Source organism: Rhinopithecus roxellana, chromosome 5 (assembly GCF_007565055.1).
Source record: "Rhinopithecus roxellana isolate Shanxi Qingling chromosome 5, ASM756505v1, whole genome shotgun sequence".
In the NCBI taxonomy this organism is placed as follows: domain Eukaryota; kingdom Metazoa; phylum Chordata; class Mammalia; order Primates; family Cercopithecidae; genus Rhinopithecus; species Rhinopithecus roxellana.
Window position 1 is genome coordinate 29,383,535 of NC_044553.1, and position 25,997 is coordinate 29,409,531.

Sequence of the window (25,997 nt, forward strand, 5' to 3'; positions counted from 1 at the left end):
AGTTCAGCTCAAATTTGTCTCTGTGCTGGCCTTAAGGCACTAATTTTATTAGAAAGTTTTAGGGAGTACATTCTGGGATTATATTATAGCAGGTGGTTGGTGGAAGGAAAGGGAAGTCTGAAAAGTCCTCGAGCATGTGCAGTTATCTCTTCATGCTTCCTCATAGGTTGCCTGTGCAAATTCAGAGGGAATTAGTATGAAATATGTGGTGGCAGTTCAGGCTATGTTGCCAGCAAGCTTGTTCTGCAGACTCTAATTGGCCATATTGGTTCCAACTGATTTCAGCCAGTTTTTTAATCTCACAAGCAGAGGGTTTTAGCATTTCAGCAACTTGTTTTTTTTTCTTATCTGCCATCTTATAAGCTCAAGAATTTCTGTTAATCACTGGCTTATTTAACTCTTTGGGGTACAGTTTCAATAGTTGCACAGCAATGTGAAGGTACTTAAAGCCACTGAACCTGAACTTGAAAATAGTTGAAATGGTAAATTTTATGTTGTGTATATTTTACCACAATAAAAAATATATAGTCATGTCAGCTATGACTCATAAAGATGATTATTGACATGTATATAGAACACAGATTTGATTTGTTAAATGTACTGACATCACACACTGTTCTTCTAAAAGATGAACTCACTTTCTCAGTCTTTTAGAAAAAAAATCCAAATAAAATGTGCTATTGTGGTGAACACATTTGTTACAATTTGTAAACTCACTTTGCTCCCTTTTACCAACAGGAGAATCAAGAGGATCTGGGCCTGTGGGAAGAGAAATTTGGAAAATTTGTGGATATCAAAGCTAATGGTAAAATTGAAACTGGTGTAGTATTAAAACAGATCATTCCAAAAATGGCTGCGTAATTCTATCTAAAAGCCCCTTGATCTCTGGCACCTAAAACAGGTGACTTTAACAGAAGAACAGAAATCTCAGATCAGATTCGCTATCCTTCAATAATGCATTGCAACAGAGAAATAGCAATTATATGCCTTTTGTGGGAAGTGTAAAAGAAATATAGGCCACATGGAGCTTATGGTCTCGTGGAGGGGCCTAGGTCAGCACACTGCTTGCACTGTTCATTAGATAAGACAGCTACAAATTCCACATTCAATTTTTATGGGAGTCAAGTGATGAGAAACCCAAGTTCTAGAGCCCCTCAGTTGCAACATTTCAAGCCAATGGTTCTCAACCTTTTCCAGTCCCATCATTTGCATGGGTATCACATTCCCATCTGTTACATTTCTCACCAGGCTTAGTGATGGAATTGGGATGGGGGGCAAGTTTGTCTCTTTAGGAGGTGTTTTTCAGGTACTAGGAACTTAGGCGGTTAGAAAAGTACTCATTTTCCTCTTTCCTCCTCCCTACTCTGTAGAATAACAAACCCTTTCTAACACCTTTAAAATTCCTATTCTGGCCATCATTATCCACAACGTAGTATAATGATCAGGGCTGACAGAATTCCCCAGATTAAAAGTGGGAGCATGGGTTCTCAGGCCTTCCTTTCTATAACATCATAATCTTTTTGTCTTTTTGTTTATGTGTTTGTTTGTTTGAGCCAGGTTCTCACTCTGTCACCCAGGCTGGAGTGCAGTGGCGTGATCATGGCTTACTGCACCCTTGAACTCCTGGCCTCAAGTGATGCACCTGCCTCAGCCTCCCAAAGTGCTGGGATTACAGGAGTAAGCCACCATACCCGTCCATGTCATAATCTTTTTTACCTTCTCTGTAGCATCTCTTTTCCACAAGCTCCTACAAATAAGGACCATTTGAAGTCAAATACTTTAACCTAGCATAAATTAAAGTCCACGTTATACCTCCTAGTCATTTACATTTTTCCGGTAGCTCTAAAATAATTGCTAAATAACGGACTTTGTCTTTGGTTAAAGGAAGTTTATATAATCACAATCACAGAGGAGGAATATTTTGAGGAACCAGTTATGGCCCTCCTGGTGCACTTGACATTTGTATTCTCTATAGGCAGTCACAGATGAGGCTGGCAGTAAGAATGAGTGATCAGGCACAAGACATTCAGTCATTTCATCTAGTGAAGACCGAAAATGCGCAATATCCTTTACTTCCTAAGCAAGGAAATATGTGATAAGGAAAATTTCGATTAGGAAAAAAATCTAAAACTTTGTAATCATGCTTTATAGAGAGAAAAGAGATTTACTGGAAAGAGGAAACAGAGAGCTTCATCACACAGCTAAGGCAACAGAACTAATACGTGACCAGAACTTTGAGTTAAACATTTTTGTATCCCCACAACACCTGAATATAATATCTCACAGAGGGTCAGTACACAGCATTTGCTGATTGATCTAGCTGAGCCCAGGTCTCTCAGCCTCTAGTCTAGTCATCTCTCTGCACTCAGAATTAACTGAATCTCCTTACGTGAGTGTCCTTTCAAAAACAAAACTTGGTATCCTGGTTTCTACAGGTCCTTCTTCCATTGGTTTGGATTTCTCCTTGCATGGATTTGAGCATCTCTATGGGATCCCACAACATGCAGAATCACACCAACTTAAAAATACTGGGTAAGTGAAAACAAGAATTCTTATGGGAGGCTCTGGTTTCTGTATTGAGATGATTTGAAAACATTTGTTAGCTGTCTGAGCCAGTGCTAATATGTGCCAGGCCTTTTCCTCCATTATATTGCTTGTGGATATTTAAGAACCCTCCTTGAATGATCACTCAGAGCAGTGGTTTAACTTTTTTTTTTTTTTTTTTTTTTTGAGACGGAGTCTTGCTCTGTTGGCCAGGCTGGAGTACAGTGGCAAAATCTTGGCTCACTTCAACCTCCACCTCCTGGGTTCAAGCAATTCTCCTGCTTCAGCTTCCTGAGTAGTTGGGACTACAGGTACCTGTCACCACGCCTGGCTAATTTATTTTGTATTTTTAGTAGAGATGGGGTTTCACCATATTGGCCAGTCTGGTCTCGAACTCCCAACCTTGTGATTCGCCCACCTTGGCCTCCCAAAGTGCTGGTATTACAGCTGTGAGCCACCGTGCCTGGCCAGTTTTCCATTTTTATTTATTTTTTCTGTGGTAAAATTAGATAACTATAAAAACTGTAGTACTGAACCTAGAAATACAGAAGAAGTAAAATTATGGAGCTGCTGTGATCAGAGTAGAGGGAAGATCTTTATCCCCAGGTTTCACTTCTACCTCTCAAGGCCTTTTGTGGAACCCTAGGAGAATATATTGTGAAAAATCACTGACCTAGAAAAAGTCTTTTACCAAAATGGGAGAGTGAGCCAGAGAATGGAATAATGTGGCATCTGATCACCTTTAGTTCCCTCAGGGATATCATGTCAGACTGACACTATTGACAAATAGATGCCAGAGGCATCAGATTAAGAGGAAACAAAACCAAAGAGAAACAGAGTCTGATAAGGTTGCCAGGTTCAGGTGCTGTTTACTTTCAGGTAGGCATAGTGACAAGTCCAGCAGAAACTGTGCTGCTCTCACACTGATTTGAGCTCTGTGCTGCCTCCCCCAATTCAGTTCCTCATCTTCCCCTGCTAAGCACTGTGGAAGCCTATTGGACACAATTCTTTTAACTGCAGAGAAATACTCACAAAATTCATCAGTGGATACTTACTGTGTGCTTGCTGTTGTGGAGTATTCATTGGAGAGAGTCCTCCACTCAAAGGATATTTAGGCCGGGCACAGTGGCTCACACCTGTAATCCCAGCACTTTGGGAGGCCGAGGTGGGTGGATCACTTGAGGTCAGGAGTTTGAGACCAGTCTGGCCAACATGGTGAAACCTCATCTCTACCAAAAAATACAAAAATTAGCTGGGTGTAGTGGTGCGCACCTGTATCCCAGCTACTTGGGAGGCTGAGGTGGGAGAACTGCTGAACCTGGAAAGTGGAGGTTGCAGTGAGCTAAGATCGTGCCACTGCACTCCAGCCTGGGTGACAGAGTGAGACCCTGTCTGGAAAAAAGAAAAAGAGATTTAGAAAAGATGTGTAAGATGTGATCGTATGTGCTAATGTCACAGGAAGTGGTGCCAAAGGAGTCAAGGGAAGAGGACCACCTTCACCCAAGTTGGAAATCTTTAGGGAAGTGGCAATACTTGAGCCTTCAAAGATGCATGGGACCTACGTGTTTTCAGAGAAGAGAAGAGCTATTCTATTTATTAATATTAATAATATATTTGTGATAGTAATTGATGATAATCTTTGTGTTTCAGTGATGAAGATGCTTACCGTCTTTATAACCTGGATGTCTATGGATACCAAATATTTGACAAAATGGGCATTTATGGTTCAGTACCTTATCTCCTGGCCCACAAACTGGGCAGAACTATAGGCATTTTCTGGCTGAATGCCTCAGAAACACTGGTGGAGATCAATACAGAGCCTGCAGTAGAGGTGAGCTATGGATCGTGGCTACATGTCATAGGTAAAGAAGAAGCAAAACCACTGCAGTGGAGTCATAGCTGCTATCTTTGTAGTGGCACTTCTCTGCCACCAAAAGCTTTACAGTATAATCAGTGAATATCAGTAGTATCTACTAAAGGAATAGACTGTTACTTATATATGGCTGGATGTTGCAGGTTAAAGGGAAATTTCTCAAATTTTTATTCCGTTCTTTTTCCAGTATACACTGTCCCAGATGGGCCCAGTTGCTGCTAAACAAAAGGTCAGATCTCGAACTCATGTGCACTGGATGTCAGAAAGTGGAATCATTGATGTTTTTCTGCTGACAGGACCTACACCTTCTGATGTCTTCAAACAGTACTCACACCTTACAGGTATTTGCATGGAGAAGTGCCAGTTTCTTGTTGTGTTATACATCCTGTATCCCATGTGTTATCACTGTAAGTTAATATTTGTTGCACACTGTGTAGAATTTATAACTTACCCAAGCATTTTAATTAGCAAGCATTTCTGTTCCCATCCTCATCCCATTCAGTTAAGTAAAACATTGCACTGCATCTAGAATGCTCCACTGTCTAATTCCTAATACTTACCATCTGCTTTCCTTGGAGCTTTTAGCCCCTGGGTTATCTCTCCCTTTATCTCAGATGACTAGTATCCCAACTTCAACTTTTCTATGTTTTCTTCTCCATTAAAATATGCAACTGGCTTTAGCATGAGAGCATTTTATTTTAAAAGAATGCAAGCTTTTCTCTAAGATCAGAAACAAGACAAGGCATTGCATTTTTACCACTGTTATTCAACATTGTACTGGAATTTCTAGCCAGAGAAATTAGGCAAGAAAACTAAATAAAAGACATCAAAATTTGGAAAAGAATAAATAAGATTATAGGAGATGATATGATCCTGTATATAGATAATCCCAAAGAATCCACAAAAAAATTACTAGAGGTAGTATAGTAAATTCAGCAAAGTTGCAGGGTACAAGATCAGTATATTAATCTGCTCTCGCACTGCTATGAAGAAACACCTGAAACTGGACAATTTATAAAGAAAATAGGTTTAATTGGCTCATGGTTCTGCAGGCTGTACAGGAAGCATGACTGGGGAGGCCTCAGGAAACTTAACAATTATGATGGAAGGCGAAGGGGAAGCAGGCACATCTTACCTGGTCGGAGCAGGAGGAATAGAGGGAGGAGGTGCCACACACTTTTAAACAACCAGATCTTGTGAGAAATCACTATCACAAGAACAGCAAGGGAGAAATCCGCCCCCATGATCCAGTCATCTCCCACCAGGCTCCTCTTCCAACATTGGGGATTACAATTTGACATGAGATTTGGGTGGGAACACAAATCCAAACCATATCAATCAATAACGAAAAAAAATTAGTTCTGTTTCTATATACCCTCAATGAACAATCCAAAAAAAATTAAGAAAACAGTTCCATTTACAATAACATCCAAAAGAATAAAATACCTAGGAATGCACTTAATGAAGGAGGTGAAAGACTTGTACACTGAAAACTGTAAAACATTCCTGAAAGAAATTAAAGAATGCCTAAATCAGTGGAAAGACATCCCATGTTCGAAGGTTGGAAGGCAATGTTAAGATGGCAGTAATACAGAAAGTGATTTACAGATTCACTGCAGTCCCTATCAAAATTGCAATGGCTTCTTTCGCAGTAGTGGAAAGGCTGATCTTCCATAGAATTGCAAAGGGACCTGAATAGCCAAAACAATCTTAAAAAAGAGAAACAAAGTTGGAAAATTTATACTTCTGATATGATTTAGCTGTGTCCCCACTCAAATCTCATCACGAATTCCCATGTTGTGGGAGAGACCCGGTGGGAGGTAATCGAATCATGGGGGCAGATCTTTCCCGTACTGTTCTCTTGATAGTAAGTCAGTCTCATGAGACCTGATGGTTATAAAAAGGGGAGTTTCCCTGCACAAGTACTCTCTTTGTCTACTGCCGTTCATGTAAGATGTGACATGCTCCTTCTTGCCTTCAGCCACGATTGTGAGGCTTCATGTGGAACTGTAAGTCCAATTAAACTTCTTTCTTTTGTAGATTGTCCAGTCTCGGGTATGTCTTAAGCAGATTGAAAATGGAATACAACTTCTCAATTTCAAACTTACTTCAAAGCTATGGCAATCAAAAGAACATGCCACTGCCCAGGCACAGTGGCCCGTGCCTGTAATCCCAGCACTTTGGGAGGCTGAGGTGGGTGGATCACTTGAGGTCAGGAGTTTGAGACCAGCCTGACTAACATGGTGAAAACCTGTCTCTACTAAAAATACAAAAATTAGCCAGGTGTGGTGGTGGGCATCTGTAATCCCAGCTACTTGGGAGGCTGAGGCAGGAGAATCGATTGAACTCACGAGGCGAGGTGGAGGTTGCAGTGAGCCAAGATTGTGCCACTACACTCCAGCCTGGGTGACAAAACAAGACTCCATCTCAAAAAAAAAAAAAAAAAAAAAACGTGCTACTGGAATAAGGATAGGCATATAGACCAGTGAAATAGAATTGACAATCTAGAAATAAACCCATACATTTATAGCTACCCAAACACTGGGATTACAGGCACAAACCACAGTACTTTGTCCATGTCACCATTACAATTTCAATAAAGGTTCATGATCATTCGATAAAGAAGAAATAGTCTCTTGAGCATATGGTGTGAGACAGTTGGATATCTGCTTGCAAAAGAATGAAGTTGGACTCCTATATTCAAAATATGTTGTGTGTATATCATATACAAAAAACTAACTCAAAATGGATCAACTGTATAAGAGCTAAAACCATAAAACTCTCAGAAGAAAACAGGTAAATCTCCGTGAACTTGGATTTGGCAATGGATTCTTAGATATGACAACAAAATCGTGAGCAACAATGACAACAAATACGTGTTAGAATTCACTAACATTAAAAACTTTTTTGCATCAAAGAACATAAGAAAGTGAAAAAGCAACCTACAGAATGGGAGAAAATGTTTGCAGATTGTGTATCTGATATGGGTCTCTTATCCAGAATACATGCAGAACTTTCTACAACTCAACAACAAAAAGACAGGCTGAGCACTGGGCCCATACCCCTCATGCTCGCCTGCTGTACTGTCTGCCACTGAGGGCACATGCATCCCCTAGACCACAACCAAACAGTGACCCGGACTGCTACAGCCATCTTCTGGCACCATATCACAGAGCAGGGGCCCCAGGCTGCAGAGAAAGCTTGCAGGGCTCCTGGATAGAACTACACTTTAGCAATGATAGGAAGGGGAACAGTGCTCCAATATCAGTTTCTGTTTATAAGAGTGACATGGGTTGAACACAGTGGCTCACGCCTGTAATCCCAGTGCTTTGGGAAACCTCCAAAGTACTTCTTTGAATTCAAGTAATCCTCTGCTTTGCTTCCCAAAGGAAGGCTGCAGTGAGCAATGTTCACACTACTGCTCTCTAGCCTAGGCAACAGAGCGAGACCCTATCTCTAAAAAAAAAAAAAAAAAAAAAATTAATATAATAGTGACATGGAAAAAATACAGCTGGATGCTTAAAATGAATTTGAATTTGGACAGAGTAGCTCCAAAAGTTCTATGACAGCCTACCTCTTTCACAGACATTGGAGAAAAATAGCTCTCAGTCTGAGGAAGATAGTGAGAGAAAGAAAGACATTGAAAGCATCTTGAATAAAAGCTCAGGTTGGATATGGGATTAGTCAAGTTGGCCAGAAAATATTCCCCACAAGGAGTTCCTCTTTGAAGCACCTGAAGCACACAGCTACCCAGCATGGAATTTAAAGCCTGATGAGGAAAGGGGGCATTTTCTCAGCAGAATTTCTAAAGAGTTTTGCTGCTGTCTCATCTGGTGGCCATGGGATTGGGGATCTATATTGGAAGGCATCCGACAACTTCTACCAGCACCTTTTGATGAATAATTTGAATCCAGCTTTGTGCATATAGTGGAGATTTCTATCTGAGCTTGTGACACAGCTAACTCAGGAGCTGTTATGGTCCTTGGGTGGCTGCTTCACTTGTTTTTATTTGTTCTGTAACTACTGCTTTCCTAATTTAGTAAATGAAAGAATAGACACTAAAATCATACTGACCTATACTTATACCTATAGAATCAGTTAATAAGGGTGTCAGACTGTTTAATATCTACTGTTAACAATTTGGCAGTGAATTTTCTTTGGGTATTAGATATAAATATGTAAGTATAGTTTTAATATATTAGTCATGATATAGTATTTTAAAAATTATCTGTAACCTTAATTCACTTAAAACACTTTATATTCCAAAAGAATGAATGACAGTGATATTAAAATCACTACATTAAAGGGTTTACCCAAAATAAATATTGTGGCCTTACTTACACTACTGTGGAAAATATTATGTTTAATTTAAATGGATGCAGGTTGTCTACTAAAGACTACACTTAACTATGTTAATTGTGCTTAATAAACAGAAAACAAGTTACAGCTACAAATGCCACCATATACTTCATACAGCAGATTATTCTCACTTTTGCAGCATAAGGACTTTAATGTCCAACTATTAGGTAATCAACCTGGATAATGTGTCTGTCGAAGGCACCTACTCAGTATCTTTTCCTTTTTATCACTCTGGATTGCTGAATTTAATCCTATCCTTTGTGCTCAACTTTTTTGTGCTGTTAAAATCAGCCTTAACCTAAGCGTATCTGTGTCTACTTTAAAAGACTGGAAATGGAAAAAAAGATAAATATTTTCCATATCCTTTAAAAAAAGAAAAGAAGCCATACTTTAAAAGACTAGAAATGGAAAATAAATAAATAAATCTTTACCAAATCCTTAAAAAAAAAAAAGAAAAAGACAACCCAATTCTAAAATGAGCAAAGGGTTTAAAGAGATATTTCTGCAAAGAAGATAAATAAATGAACAACAAGCACATGAAAATATGCTCAACATTGTTAGTCATTAGGAAAATGCAAATCAAAACCACAGTAAAATATCACTTCACACCCACTAGGATGGCTAAATCCAAAAAATGGAAAAACATAAGTGTTTACAAGGATGTAGAGAAATTGGAACATTGCCGGTGGAAATGTAAAATGGTTCAGCCATTGCAGAAAACAGTTCAGCATTTCCTGAAAACATTAAAAACAGAATTACCATATGAACCAGTGTGATGGTTAATTTTATGTGTCAATTTGTCTAGTTTAGATGTCTCTGTGAAGGTATTTTTTAATGAGATTAACATTTAAGTCAGTAGACTTTGAAGGAAGCAGATTACTCTCCATAATGAGAGTGGGCCTCATCCAGTAGTTGAAGGCCTTGGAGAAAAAGACTAAGGTCCCTGGGGAAAACAGAATATCTCCAGCTTGCCTTCAGGCTCAAGTTGCAACATCAACTCTTCCCTGGTTCTCTAGTATGCCAGTATCTCCTGCAAAACTCAGACTTGCCAGCCCCTACAATCACATGAGCCAGTTACTTTAAGTAAATCAGTATTTGTATCTCTCTCTCTCTGTGTATACATAATATATAAATATATAAATATATTCAATATAAATCCTATTAATTCTGTTTCTCTGAAAAACCCTGTGTTCTCTGAAGAACGCTAACTGATACACCCAGCAATTCTACTCCTAGGAATATGCACAAGGGAATTGAAAGCAGGGACTCAACAGATACATGTATGCCAATGATCACTGTAGCATTATTCATGACTGTAGGATCCAGCCTTACGGGGCTTAGTGGGTGTTCTCCCCGTGTGTGGAGACGAGAGATTGTAAGAAATAAAGATACAAGACAAAGAGATAAAGAGAAAACAGCTGGGCCCCCGGGACCACTACCACCAAGACGCGGAGACCGGTAGTGGCCCTGAATGACTGGGCACGCTGATATTTATTGTGTACAAGACAAGGGGTGCAGGGTAAGGAAGGTGAGTCGTCCTAGTGATTGATAAGGTCAAGCAAGTCATGTGATCATGGGACAGGGGGCCCTTCCCTTTTAGGTAGTCGAAGCAGAGAGGAAAGGCAGCATACATCAGTGTTTTCTTCTGTGCACTTGTAAGAAGATCAAAGACTTTAAGACTTTCACTATTTCTTCTACCACTGTCTACTACGAACTTCAAAGAGGAACCAGGAGTATGGGAGGAACATGAGAGTGGACAAGCAGCGTGACCACTGAAGCACAGCACCACAGGGAGGGTTTTAAGCCTCCGGATGACTGTGGGCAGGCCTGGATAATATCCAGCCTCCCACCAGAAACTGGTGGAGCAGAGTGTTCTCTGACTCCTCCAAGGAAAGAGAGACTCCCTTTCACGGTCTGCTAAGTAACGGGTGCCTTCCCAATCACTGGCGTTACCGCTTGACCAAGGAGCCCTCAGGCGGCCCTTATGCAGGTGTGACAGAGGGCTCACCTCTTGCCTTCTAGGTCACTTCTCACAATGTCCCTTCAGTACCTGACCCTATACCCGCCAGTTATTCCTAGGTTATATTAGTAATGCAACAAAGAGTAATATTAAAAGCTAGTGATTAATAATGTTTATACTAATGATTGATAATTGTCCATGATCATCTCTATATCTAATATGTATTATAACTATTCTTTATTCTAACTCTTTTCTTTATTATGCTGCTACAGTTTGTGCCTTCAGTCTCTTGCCTCAGCACCTGGGTAATCCTTCACCCACACATGATAGCCAAAAGGTAGAAACAATCCAAGTGCCCATCAAAGATTAACAAATAAAATGTGGTATATACATATAACAGAATATTATTCAGCTATAAAAAGAAATGAAGTTCTGATACATGGTGCAACATGAATGAACCTTGAAAATATGGAAAATGAAATAAGACAGTCATGAAAGGACAAGTATTATACAATCCACTTACATGAAGTAGCTGCAATATGCAAATTTGTCAAGACAGAGATTAGAGGGGACTGAGAGGTGTGAGTGATGGGGATTTACTGCTTACTGATTACAGAGTTTCTGCTTGGGGTGATGTAAAGTTTTTAGAAATAGTGGTAATGCTAGTACTACATGGTGAATGTAATTAATGCCACTGAATTGGACAGTTGGAAATGATTAAAATGGCAAATTTTGCTATACGTGTTTTACCACAATTTTTAAGAATCAGTAATGTAATATGCCATAAAAACCCACATTGAATTGTGCATTTTAGATGGGTGAATTGCATGGTATGTGAATTCAGTAAAGCTGTTAAAAACAAAAGTATTGCAGCATCATTTCTGCTGCATTCAGTTGATAAAAGCAAGCTAAGTCTAGCCCATGTTCAAGGGTGTTCAATTCCAATTGCGACAGGAGGAATGACAATTTATGGATATGGGTACTCGTGCAGGAATAAGTCCTATCAAAGCCCACCTGCAGCTACATTCCACATTGTTATTAGTGAGAATGCTGGTTTATGATAAAGCTCTTCAAAAATACTGGATCTTCCACCATGTTCAAAGACAGTAAAGATTATTTGTGGACTCCTACTGAGGGTTTAGCTCAATCATATACCATACCGGCCTCTGTCTCCCACCCAATCTAGTTATATCACAATTTTTGGTTAAATCAATATTCAGTGTTTACATTTTTCACATGCTCAAGGGTGTCTGATACTTTATCCAGTCTACTTCTTTCCCTACCAGAGCTCTTCATCTTCCTCCTCCCATCTGGACCATTGCTGTCTAGGTTCCCTGCACAGCTTTCATCTCAGAACTTACCTTTGCTGTTTTCTGGTGTTGGATCCCTCCTTTCTTCAGTTCCTTGTTTTTCTCTTTTCGGGTTTATTCCCTTGTTGTGTTTATTTGTTTGTAGCATCTTCTGGTAGTTTCCCAAGGACGTTTGCATTGGAGGTACTCTTTTTGCCTCCTTGCAGGTATGAAACCATCTTTTTTCCTACCTTTACCCTTGATTGATAATTTGCCTATCAGGGCTGAATATTCTTTCTCTGAGAATTTGAAGGCATTTCTCCTCAGAAATAATACCACACATCTACAACCATCTGATCTTTGACAAACCTGACCAAAAAAAAAAAAAAAAAAAAAAAAGAAATGAGGAAAGGATTCCCTATTTAATAAATGGTGCTGGGAAAACTGGCTAGCCATAAGTAGAAAGCTGAAATTGGATCCCTTCCTTACACTTTATACAAAAATTAATTCAAGGTGGATTAGAGACTTAAATGTCAGACCTAAAACCATAAAAATCCCTAGAAGAAAACCTAGGCAGTACCATTCAGGACATAGGCATGGGCAAGGACTTCATGTCTAAAACACCAAAAGCAACGTCAACAAAAGCCAAAATTGACAAATGGGATCTAATTAAACTAAAGAGCCTCTGCACAGCAAAAGAAACTACCATCAGAGTGAACAGGCAACCTGCAGAATGGGAGAAAATTCTTGCAATCTACTCATCTGACAAAGGGCTAATATCCAGAACCTACAAAGAACTCAAACAAATTTATAAGAAAAGAACAAACAACCCCATCAAAAAGTGGGCAAAGGATATGAACAGACACTTCTGAAAAGAAGACATTCATACAGCCAACAGACACATGAAAAAATGCTCATCATCACTCGCCATCAGAGAAATGCAAATCAAAACCACAATGAGATACCATCTCACACCAGTTAGAATGGCGATCATTAAAAAGTCAAGAAACAACAGGTGCTGGAGAGGATGTGGAGAAATAGGAACACTTTTACACTGTTGGTGGGATTGTAAACTAGTTCAACCATTGTGGAAGACAGTGTGGCAATTCCTCAAGGATCTAGAACTAGAAATACCATTTGACCCAGCCATCCCATTACTGGGTATATACCCAAAGGATTATGTCATGCTGCTATAAAGACACATGCACACATATGTTTATTGCGGCACTATTCACAATAGCAAAGACTTGGAACCAACCCAAATGTCCATCAATGACAGACTGGATTAAGAAAATGTGGCACATGTATACCTATACAGCTGGGCCCCAGGTAATCTATGCAGCTATAAAAAAGGATGAGTTTTATAGCTGGGCCCGATACTATGCAGCTATAAAAAAGGATGAGTTCATGTCCTTTGTAGGGACATGGATGCAGTTGGAAACCATCATTCTCAGCAAACTATCGCAAGAACAGAAAACCAAACACCGCATGTTCTCACTCATAGATGGGAATTGAACAATTAGAACACTTGGACACAGGGTAGGGAACATCACACACTGGAGCCTGTTGTGGGGTGGAGGGAGGGGGGAGGGATAGCATTAGGAGATATACCTAATGTAAATGACGAGTTAATGGGTGCAGCACACCAACATGGCACATGTATACATGTGTAACAAACCTGCACGTTGTGCACACGTACCCTAGAACATAAAGTATTAAAAAAAAAGAAGATATAGGAGACTTGAACAACATAAAAAAAAAAGAATTTGAAGGCATTTCTTTTATTGTCTTCTACCTTCTTGCTCCAAAACCATTCTTAATTCTATTCCTTTGTTCCTCTGTGTGTAATCTATCTTTTCTCTCTGAAATACCTTCTCTTTATCATTAGCATTCCAAATTTCCAGTATTCTGAAATTTTGTAATAAAATTCCTTGATGGAGATCTTTTGTTTGTTTGTTTGTTTGTTTGTTTGAGTCAGGATTTTGCTCTATGCCCAGGTTGGAGTGCAGTGGTGTCATCGTGGTTCACTGCAGCATCAAACTCCTGGGCTCAAGTGATCGTCACACCTCAGAATCCTGAGTAGATGGGATTTACAGGCATGTGCCACCATGCCCAACTAATTTTTTCATTTTTTGTATAGGCAGGGTTTCCCTAGTTACCCAGACTGGTCTTAAAACCCTAGGCTCAAGGGATCCTCCCACCTTGGCCTCCCAAAGTGCTTTGCAGGGATTACAGGTGTGAACCACTGTGACTGGCCCTAGGTCTTTTAAAATAATTATTGTTCTGGATGTTAGATGTGGACCCCTTCAATCCTGAGAATTGTGTCATTCAGTTCTGAGAAACTGTTTTGTATTATTCCTTAGATTAATTTTTCCCTTCCTTTCTACTCTACGGATTTTATAATCTCCTTTTCCTTGTTTTGCCTAGTTTTTGAGCAGTTTTCTCAATTTTATCTTCTAGGCCTTCCATTTATGCTATCATGTTTCTGCTTTCTAGGAGCTCTTTCTTATCCTCTGATGGTTCCTTGTTTTTGTTTTCATGTTATGCAAAGCAATGGCAAAACATTTATTATCCTGAAATGTGTACATCCTATTTTTTTTTCAAGTAGCAAATTTGTTGGTGACGTAATTTATTTAACCTGTTTCAGTTGGACAGACTCATGATCAGTGCTGCTCTGTATAATTTCAAGTCTGATGAGCCTCTAAGTTTTTTGTTTTTAGGAGACAGGGTCTCACTCTGTTGCCCAGGCTGGAGTGCAGTGGCGTGACCATGGCTCACTGCAGCCTCTAGCTCCTGGGCTCAAGCAATCCTTCCAGTTTAGCCTCCGAAGTAACTGTGGCTGTGGGCATGTGCCACATGCCCAGCTAATTCTTTTTATTTATTTACTTTAATTTTTTTGTTGAGATGGGGTCTTGCTATGTTGCCCAGGTTAGTCTTGAACTCCTGGTCTCAAGCAATCCTCCTACCTCATCTTTCCAAAGCACTGAGATATTCTAAGTATTTTTACCCCACTTCTAAAACTTGATGAGGATTCAAAATAGCACACCACATTAAATGACATTTATTGTTTTATAAATTGTATACAGGTTGAGTATTCCATGCTTGGGACTCTAGAGTGTTTCAGATTTGGGATTATTTTGAAATTTTGAATATTTTTATTAAACTTACTGGTTGAACATCCCAATCTGAAAATCCAAAACCCAAAATGCTCCAATGAGCATATCCTTTGAGTGTCATGTTGGTGTTCAAAAAGTTTCAGATTTTAGAGGCCAGGTATGGTGGCTCATGACTGTAATCCCAGCACTTTGAGGGGCCAAGGTGGGTGATCACCTAAGGTCAGGAGTTTGAGACCAACCTGGTCAACATGGTGAAACCCCATCTCTACTAAAAAGTACAAAAATTAGCTGGGCATGGTGACACGCACCTGTAGTCCCAGCTACTCAGGAGGCTGAGGCAGGAGAATTGCTTGAACCCAGAGGCAGAGGTTGCAGTGAGCCAAGGTCGCACCACTGCACTCTAGCCTGGGTGACAGTGCTAGACTCCATCTTAAAAAAAAAAAAAAAAAATCAGATTTTAGAGTACTTCAGATTTTGGATTTTCGAATTAGGGATACTCAACCTACACTTGTTTTATGCTATCCTAGTCTTGTTTAAGGGTACAATACCTTTTTTCGTCTCTCTAGAGATACTAATGATAATGTTTTGATATTTACTTTGATTCCTTGCATTGTCCCTGTTTTCTTGGAGATCCTTTTATTCTGTTTCCTTATTTGAGTCACTTTCTCTGATTTTGGAGACTTTGCTCAAATGTGAGTTTTGAGACGGAGTCTCACTCTATTGCCCAGGCTGGAGTGCAGTGGTGCAATCTCGGCTCACTGCAACCTCTGCCTCCTGGGGTCAAGCAATTCTCCTGCCTCAGCCTCCCAAGTAGCTGGGACTACAGGTGCCCGCCACCACACCTGGATAATTTTTGTATTTTTAGTAGAGATGGGATTTCACCATGTTGGCCAGGCTGGTCTAGAACTCCTGACTTCAAGTGATCCACCCGCCCCAGCCTCCCAAAGTGCTGGGATTACAGGCATGAGCCACCACACCCTCCTCCATTCATATTTCATGGTGAGGCTCTGTGTGCCTAGATGAGGCTTCCACTCTATTTTTGAGAGTGGGTGTGTCTACTGGTGTTTGGGACCAGGGTGAGCTCTTCCATCAGTAGCCTCCTCAGTAACACTCTGGGGAGAGCTTCCCTGGCTTTGCCCAACAGTTACCACCCCATTCCTGCCTACCACCTGCCAAATTTTTGTTGATATTACTCCACTCCCATTCTCTTTTTGTGGCTTTCTTTCTTTTTTCTTTTCTTTACTCAGATTTTAGTGTGACTTTAGGAGGGGAAGGAGATACATGCAAGTGGTTGACCAGAAGTCCTTCACATTATCAGTAAACATTTTGATAATAATTTACTGAAATTTCTTCCCAACTTCAGTCTCTTTACCTTCAAGTGAGTCCGAATGCTGCACCCTGACTTAATTTTTCTTAAATATAGTTCTGCTAAGATTACATCTTGCCAGACACTTGATGGCTTCTCATAAGACAAGATTCAGAATTCCTAACCTCAATTACAAGGCCCTTGACAATCTGACCCTATTCAGTTTCATCTTCTACTGGTCTTTCTCACACTGTGACACCCTGGAATATTTATTTTTCTGTAAACCTGTCATGTACTTATCTGCCTCTGTGTTTTTTCTATTCCCTGTGCCCCGAATGCTCTATCTATTCTTACTATCTAGTCTATTCCTACTTAGTCTACAAGGTCCAAACCAGGTTTTATCTCCTCTGTGAAGCCTTTCAAGACCCTATACTTCACCGCAGGCAGAATGTATTAACCTCTCCGTGTTCTGGTAGCACTAGACTGATACATTAACCTGGTAGTTATACCTCAGGGCGAGCACTTTATTTACACTCCTGCCTCATTGGCCAGGTTGTCACTTCCTTAAAGGCGAGGACTATGCTTTCTTCTCCTTGATATTCTAAGCATAAGCTCAGTGCTGAATACTCTGTAGACATTCAGGAAATGTTTATCAAATGAATAATGCTCATTGCGGTGGCAGTTGACTCAGTTGTCGTCTCCTTCTTTTAGGCACACAAGCCATGCCCCCTCTTTTCTCTTTGGGATACCACCAGTGCCGCTGGAACTATGAAGATGAGGAGGACGTAAAAGCAGTGGATACAGGGTTTGATGAGCATGACATTCCTTATGATGCCATGTGGCTGGACATAGAGCACACTGAGGGCAAGAGGTACTTCACCTGGGACAAAAAAAGATTCCCAAACCCCAAGAGGATGCAAGAGCTGCTCAGAAGCAAAAAGCGTAAGGTAAAATAAGCCAACATTTCTGAACCTTTTAATTACAGACTTTTTAAAAATGTTTTAAACTTGCCTTGGCACATCAATGGTGGAGAAACATCTGATGAAAAATGACTGTGAAAATAGTAGATTCAAATATAATTGTCACTGTGATAAGACAGAAAATGAATGGTGAAAAGGCGATGACCCCATCCATTCCTAGCTTAGTTATCTAGGTCCCCATAATGAAGAAAGGGTCTAGCATTTTCAGTTCCATTTGTTGTGGCCGCCCTGTAGTAATATGATCCCCCCACTCAAAATTTGGTTTCCATGTCTCAGTTGGTGACACCACACATGCACCAAGGGTAATTAAAAAGTTTATTACTCATATAATGAGAATTTCTGGGGAGAGCAGGGGTGGCTCCCAAGCCAGTTTGAAAATGGCTTGAGAGAACTGAGAAAGCAGATTGACTCAGTTTTTATGGTGGTTAGCAGGTGGGGACAGGGCAAGGGCTCTTGCATGCAGGCTGAGGCTTAGGTAGTTTGAACCCCCTGCTGGCGCCAAAGGAGGGAGCACTAGAGCTTTATTTGTTGACTTGTCCAGATACGGGCAGAAGGGTAAGCGGGGAGTAGCAGGGCTTGAAAAACCCTTAACAGTCAAATATCAAATATAATATCAAATTCTTTTATTACACTGTTTTTCATGCATGCTTCCTTGGTGGACTCCAGCTGTCAATCTGGCCAAAAAAAATAATAGAAATAGAAAATGGGGAGGGAGAGAAGCCACTGGAACATGTATAATGCTGTTTTCCAGTTCCAGGAGTGGTGGTGGTGGTAATAGCAATAATGAAAAGATGGAAGGAGAGAAAAAAACGGAGAGAGGAGAAGTGGGGTGAAACCCTATGTATATCATGTAAATGAATAAAGTCCCTCTCCTTGAAAGTAAGGTTGACTTTTCAACCCATTCCTTTGACCTCCCCACCAGGCTTTTCACAGATGACCAGAGCCAATCCATTTAACTCCTAATTTCCTAATTAATAAATAGCTACCGTATATCAAGCTGTTATGGGCTAGACAATATAATAAAACACATTATTCCATCCAGTGATGACAAAACTATAAGGTAGGTCTTGTTACCCCATATTTTAGATGAAGAAGCTGAGGCTTAGGCTGGTTTCAAACTTTACACAAAGGCACACAGTGAATAAATAGCAAGACAAGAGTCTGAACCCTGGTCTGCCTGACTCCAGATCTTCTGTCCTTGATAAGTAGTTATTTACCGAGGAACCTTCAAGATGCTGTGCTAGTGCTGAAGAGGATACAGAGATGAGCTCCTTGTGGTCTTACAGTGAGTGAAGAAAAGGCAAGTATCCAGCCACAATACAGGGAAGTAACATAAGAGCCAAAGAAAGGTCAGGGTAGGGGGCAGGCCAAGAAAGAGAAGATTGTATCCTCAAGACTTAAGCAGGGCTTTGTTTCAGAGGTACATTTTATTTTATTTTATTTTTTTATTTATTTATTTTTTCGGGACAGTGTCTCACTCTGTCACCCAGGCTGGAGTGCCATATTGCAATCTTGGCTCACTGCGTCCCCCACCTCCTGGATTCATGTAATTCTCCTGCCTCAGCCTTCTGAGTAGCTAGAATTACAGGCATGTGCCACTGTGGCCAGCTAATTTTTGTATTTTTAGTAGAGACGGGGTTTCACCATGTTGGCCAGGCTGGTCTTGAACTCCTGACCTCAGGTGATCTGCCCGCCTGGGGCTGCCAAAGTGCTGGGGTTACAGGCGTGAGCCACCATGTCTGGCCTAGAAGTGCATTTTAGATGAGCCCTGAAGGATGCCCTAACTAATGGGTAAGCGGGGAGAGGGGAGAGCGCAGTGCAGCCAGAGGAAGGAGCATTACGGGTGTTCGGAAAGTAGTGCGCAGGCAAGGTTGACAGCAAGGCATGTGAGGGTTCTAACAGTGGAGGATCTGACCAGAAAGGTTGGGACCTTTTTGTAAACTGCTTTGTATGCATTTGGGAACATTACAAGTTTTTGAATAAAGGGTTAATATCCAGAATATATAACAAACTCTTACAACTTAGCAGCAGAAAAACAGTTAAAAAGTGGGCAAAGAACTTGAATAGATATCTCTCCAAAGTAGATATACAAACAGCCAACAAGCACAAGAAAAGATGCTCAACACCACTATCATTAGGGAAATGCAAACCAAGACCACAGTGAAATCCCATTTTACGTAATTAAGATGACTACTATTTAAAAAAATAAATAAATAACAAGTGTTGGCAAGGATGTAGAGAAATTGGAATCCTTGTGCACTGTTGGTAGGAATGCAAAATGGTACAGCTGTTATGGAAAACAGTATGATAGTTCCTCAAAAATTTAAAAATGGAATTACTGTATGATCCAACAATTCCACTTATGGATATATACCCAAAGGAATTGGAAGCAGGAACCTGAACAGATATTTATACACCCACGTTTATAGCAGCATTAGTCACAGTAGTCAAAAGGTCAAAGCAACCCAAGCTGCTTGGGTTGCAGCTCCCTTGACAGATGAATATGTAAACAAAATGTGGTGTATACATACAACAGAATATTATTCAGCCTTTAAAAGGAAGGAAATTCTAATAGATACTAAAGCATGGATGAACCTTGAGGATAAATGCTAAGTGAAATAAGCCAGTTACAAAAAGACAAATACCGCGTGATTCCACTAATTTGAAGTAATTGGAGTAGTCAGATTCATAGAGACAGAAAGTATTGTAGAATGGTAGTTGCTGGAGCTGGGAGGAGGGAATGAGAAATCATTATTTAATGAGTATAAAGGTTTAGTTTTGCAACATGAGAGAGTTCTGGAGATTGACTACACAACATTGTGAATGTGCATACTTAACAGTACTAAACTGCACACTTAAAAAAAGGTTAAGATGGGCCGGGCGCGGTGGCTCAAGCCTGTAATCCCAGCACTTTGGGAGGCCGAGATGGGCGGATCACGAGGTCAGGAGATCGAGACCATCCTGGCTAACACGGTGAAACCCCGTCTCTACTAAAAATACAAAAAACTAGCCGGGCGAGGTGGCGGGCGCCTGTAGTCCCAGCTACTCGGGAGGCTGAGGCAGGAGAATGGCGTAAACCCGGGAGGCAGAGCTTGCAGTGAGCTGAGATCTGGCCACTGCACTCCAGCCCGGGCGACAGAGCAAGACTCCGTCTAAAAAAAAAAAAAAAAAAAAAAAAGGTTAAGATGGTAAATTTTATGTTATGTGTATTTTACCACAATTTAAAAATTTAGGCTGGGTGCGGTGGCTCACACCTGCAATCCCAGCACTTTGGGAGGCCCAAGTGGGCGGATCACCTGAGGTCAGGAGTTCGAGATCAGCCTGGCCAATATGATGAAACCCTATCTCTACTAAAAATACAAAAAAAAAAAAAAAAAAAAAAAAGTTAGCCCGGCATGGTGGCGGGCACCTGTAATTCCAGCTACTTGGAAGGCTGAGGCAGGAGAATCGCTTGAACCCAGGAGGCGGACGTTACAGTGAGCCGAGATCATGCCACTGCACTCCAGCCTAAGTGACAGAGCAAGACTGTCTCAAAAAACAAACAAACAAAATTTAAGAAAAAGTTTGAGCAATGAAGAATTAAACTTTAATTTTCAGGACTGATAAGAATAGAGATGAGGAAGGAGGATTAGATGGTGTTCTAGCCAAATAAAGTGTTATTGAGGCCCTAGACTGGTGGAAGTGATGGTATCATAAAGTCACGGAGAGATGCTAGAGACGTAATGCTGTGGCTTACAACTTTTCTCAAATCTCCTTCCTAATATGCCTGCACCACTAGGCTTGGGGACTTCATTTGTTTTTAACATGTTATTCTCTTAGTTTCTTTAATGTTTGCTCATATCAATGTTATCTGAGCATCTAAATGTCTAGGAAGCACGTACCCTGCCTACTTAGTTCTCTATGTATAGTATGCAGCACCCATCATCATGGACAGATAGACACTTAATGCTATTTAAAGAACTTCTATTGGTTAGGCAGCAATAATTATAAAAGAGCATTGGCCTGTTTTGCTTTTGTTTTTGTTTTTGTTTGTTTTCTTTTTTAGAGATGGGGTCTTGTTCTGTCACTCAAGCTGGATTGCAGTGTCATCATCATGGCTTATTGTAGCTGCAACCTCCCTAGCTCAAACAATCCTCTTGCTTCAGCCTCCTGAGTAGCTGGGACCACAGGTGGACACCATCACGCCCAACTAATTTTTAAATTTTTTTGTGGAAGCAGGGTCCCACTATGTTGCCCAGGCTGGTCTTAAACTCCTGGCCTTAAGCAATCCTCCCACCTTGACCTCCCAAAGTGCTGGGATTGCAGGTGTGAGCCGCTGTGCCTGGCCAGCATTGACCCAGTTTTACTATCAGTTGAAATTCTCATAAGCACGTGAAAGGTTATAGGGTTTTACTGGTGTCTGAAATACCTATTTTGTTTTTGTTTTTGGTTTTGTGTCTGAAATATTTCAATACTAGTTGTAGTTGTTTGTAAAAATTGAGCCCCCAAACTATGGTGAAAACATATACATGAACATTTGTCTTACATAAAACTGATGAGACCTCCAAACCTTCATGTCCTGACAGCTTGTGGTCATCAGTGATCCCCACATCAAGATTGATCCTGACTACTCAGTATATGTGAAGGCCAAAGATCAGGGCTTCTTTGTGAAGAACCAGGAAGGGGAAGACTTTGAAGGGGTGTGCTGGCCAGGTATGAAATCACTTTATACACTTACTATTTCCATTTGTTCTGTCCCAATTAATAAAGGCTGCATGGTCCTCATTCTGCTCCCTTGTAGATGTCTTTTGCTCCTCTAGCTACATTTTAAGCATATAATTTAAGGAAGAGATAGTATTGCCTTTTATATCTTTCATAACACTTGGTACTGTATGCTTTGTATGTATTTATCAATCAATAATTGAATGAATGAAAAATAAACAAACCTCAGTGGCATGCTGTTTCTCTAAGCAAACAGTAGTAAAAAGTTGGAGAATAAGAAAAGTGGAGGAGGAGAAAGAAAAAAGGGGGTTCTGCAAGCTCTCTCCTTGTAATTGCTCTTCACCCTTTTATCCCATAGTTTTGGCTTCCCAGGCTTTCATGAGTGACCTCAGCCACCCTGGTGACTATGAATTGTTCATTTCAAAAGTTATTAAAAGTTATTAATTTAAAGCCTTGGTAGAAACTCCCCAAGGACAAAAGGAAACTCACCACATTGTTTAGAAATAGAGATAAAGAGTCAGCACTATCTCTTATAAATCCATGCACTGTAGAGAAACCCTGTACCTTTCTTTTTTTACCTTTCTTTTTTTCCCTTTACATCCCTTGAACACACTTCTCTGTTCTCTTTAAGAACCAAGAGATCGGCCGGGTGCGGTGGCTCAAGCCTGTAATCCCAGCACTCTGGGAGGCCGAGACGGGTGGATCACGAGGTCAGGAGATCGAGACCATCCTGGCTAACACGGTGAAACCGTCTCTACTAAAAAATACAAAAAATTAGCCGGGCGAGGTGGCGGGCACCTGTAGTCCCAGCTACTCAGGAGGCTGAGGCAGGAGAATGGCGTGAACCCAGGAGGCAGAACTTGCAGTGAGCTGAGATCCGGCCACTGCACTCCAGCCTGGGCGACAGAGCGAGACTCCGTCTCAAAAAAAAAGAACCAAGAGATCGCTGCAGGATATTTACCATCCTTACTTGGGCTGCCTTAGGCCATCAGTAAGGGACAGGCTCCATCGTGATGCTTGTGCATTGGCATTCCCCTGGGCCTCTGGTATTGAAAGATCTAGTGATTGTCACTGGAGCCCAGCATTGCCTTCATTCACTTCTCAACAGACCATGCCTGTGTCAGCCAACTTTCATGTTTATGTAAGGTGCCCATTTCCCAGCTCTCACATCTGATATCTTCTTTACAATGCATCTTACTGTGAGGACCACTGTTCTTGACAGGCTCCCTACTGTTCTGCCTCCACAGGTCTCTCCTCTTATCTGGATTTCACCAATCCCAAGGTCAGAGAGTGGTATTCAAGTCTTTTTGCTTTCCCTGTTTATCAGGTTGGTTTTTATTCCTTTGTTCTTTTCTAGTTACCTGAAAGAGTGAAAGAAGCAGAAAAAGGGATTGAATAAAACTATTCTTTTTCATTGAGTAGCTTTTCATATATAATGCTTTTGTTAAAAGGCAAGTATGGCCACCATATTACAGACTCTGGGGGTGCTGGGAGAGGTGCCATATGCATAACCAAATGCACAAAAGCTGTGATTTTGACCTCTATTATAATAGACTCTATGATATATCAAAGTACTTTATAGCAGAGGTTTATTATATTTTCAAATTGCTATATACATATTTTATATAAAATTGTATTCCATAACTGTTATTTAAATATGATGATACATGTGCAAATATCTTACAACATATTTGTCATTAAAAGTGAAGTGTGATTTTTAAATAATCTGATAAGAACCACAGAGAAAACTGGAGAGGCCACATCTGGAGAACTGTTTTCAACCAATTATGATGATATTAATGATGGCAGTGATGATGATAATGATGATACCTAATGCAAATTGAGTACTTGCTGTGTGCCAAGCACTGTGCTAAGGACTTTATGTGCATCATACCATTTGTCTTCATAATAACCCTCTGAAGTTGGAACTATAACTAAATCTAACCCCATAGATGAGGAAACTGAGACGTAGAGAAGCTTAAAAACTTGCCAAGGTCACGCATCTAGTAAGTGGTGGAACCAAAATTTGAACTCAGGTCTGTTTGTCCCCTAAGCCCAACTTTTAACCACTGAACTCTAGTTTCTGGCATCAAGTATTAGGGCACTAGTAAACAACTTAGTACAGGGATAGACAAGCCTTGGGCCAAATCTGGCCATGCCTATTCATTTCCCTATTATTTGTGGCTGCTTTCGTACTACAGTGCAGAGTTGAATAATTGAAAAAGAGACCTCATGGCCTGCAAAGTTGAAAATATTTACTATCTGTACCTTTACCAAAAATGTTTGCCAATCCCTGCCTTAGATGGTTCTAAAGGAAAGATATGGTAGTTAAATATTTGGAAATCATTTACCCTTATTCATAGAAGTACACATGTTTAGAAATAAAGATTAAAAAACAAACAAACAAACAAAAGCAACAAGTAAGCCACCTCCAGGCATTTGAAAGACTTTCGTGTGGGCGAGGTGACAGATGTATTCTGTCGGGTCTCAGAAGGTAAGCTAGGTAGGCTCTGCAAGGGGAATATTATGTACAAAGAGCCAGATTTTTGGAAAATAATGGAATGAGCTGCCTGAGGGACTCCCTGTCTTTTTAGCTCTTCAGTCAAATGCCAAAAGATAAGGGATTCTAGAAAAGACCAGGGATTCTGCAATACCATGTTAACTAGATGACTCACCTGTCCCTAAATTGAACAGTTCTGTGTAGAATACAAACTATAGATCATATTAACAAACAGGTATATTGACTGTCAAGTCTTTCAAAGTATTAGAGAGAAGGTAGAATCTTGTCATGTTCATCTGTAGTTGCCCTTAGTTAAGAGTTGTAGCATCCAATGAATGAGAAAGAGCCCAGTTGTGAACATTCACCACCTTCCCCATAGGAGTCCTGCATGGAGGTCTTGGAATGAATTTTCCAGGCAATATATATTTCTTTTTTTTTTTTTTTTTTTTTTTGAGGCGGAGTCTCACTCTGTCGCCCAGGCTGGAGTGCAGTGGCCGGATCTCAGCTCACTGCAAGCTCCGCCTCCCGGGTTCACGCCATTCTCCTGCCTCAGCCTCCCGAGTAGCTGGGACCACAGGCGCCCGCCACCTCGCCCGGCTCGTTTTTTGTATTTTTTAGTAGAGACGGGGTTTCACCGTGTTAGCCAGGATGGTCTCGATCTCCTGACCTCGTGATCCGCCCGTCTCGGCCTCCCAAAGTGCTGGGATTACAGGCTTGAGCCACCGCGCCCGGCTGGCAATATATATTTCACAGACAACACAGGGCAGCACTCTTTTATTCATCAGCAAATATTTATTGAGATATGTCTATGGGCCAGGTATTATTCTAGATGTTTGGAATTGATTAATGAACAAAACAGACAAAATGTCATGCCCTGTGGAACTTAAACTCTAGCAGTGGAGCAGAGGACAGAGCATAGATAATAAACATAATTTTTAAAATGAGGTAGGAAAGAGGAATGGTGAGAGCTATTGTATAGACATCATCATTGTAGGAGTGTCATGACCAAGGTTTACTTCCTAGGGATCTACGGACATCCTATTCCTTTGGAATGACATGAATGAGCCCTCTGTCTTTAGAGGGCCAGAGCAAACCATGCAGAAGAATGCCATTCATCATGGCAATTGGGAGCACAGAGAACTCCACAACATCTACGGTTTTTATCACGTAAGACATCCAAAAAGAAGTAAATTGGGCTCGTGTGACCTGCCTTTTGGCTGAAAGTCGTTTGCTTTGTAATATAATGGCTATCCTCTACTGTTCATTTCTCTTTGTGTGTCTTTTCTGACAGTTGCAATGAATGTTAGGTAGTAGCCAACACAAGACTTTTTATTATTTCTCCCTTTGCTTCTTTTCTTTTCATGATGAA

General features: G+C 40.6%; 1 protein-coding gene across 2 annotated transcripts in view; it reads left to right on the top strand.

Moving 5' to 3' along the window:
* GANC (glucosidase alpha, neutral C) overlaps positions 1-25,997 on the top strand; it is a 95,805-nt gene that overhangs the window by 43,807 nt on the left and 26,001 nt on the right. The window contains exons 8-15 of one of the 2 annotated variants that reach the window (XM_010367025.2): positions 739-805; positions 2,436-2,532; positions 4,195-4,375; positions 4,605-4,758; positions 17,159-17,394; positions 21,993-22,119; positions 23,376-23,455; positions 25,652-25,795. In XM_010367025.2, the coding sequence (XP_010365327.2) occupies positions 739-805; positions 2,436-2,532; positions 4,195-4,375; positions 4,605-4,758; positions 17,159-17,394; positions 21,993-22,119; positions 23,376-23,455; positions 25,652-25,795 (1,086 nt within the window). Of the gene's footprint in view, positions 1-738; positions 806-2,435; positions 2,533-4,194; positions 4,376-4,604; positions 4,759-8,002; positions 8,758-17,158; positions 17,395-21,992; positions 22,120-23,375; positions 23,456-25,651; positions 25,796-25,997 lie in introns of those variants that run through there. The other variant, XM_010367026.2, reaches the window with a different exon arrangement.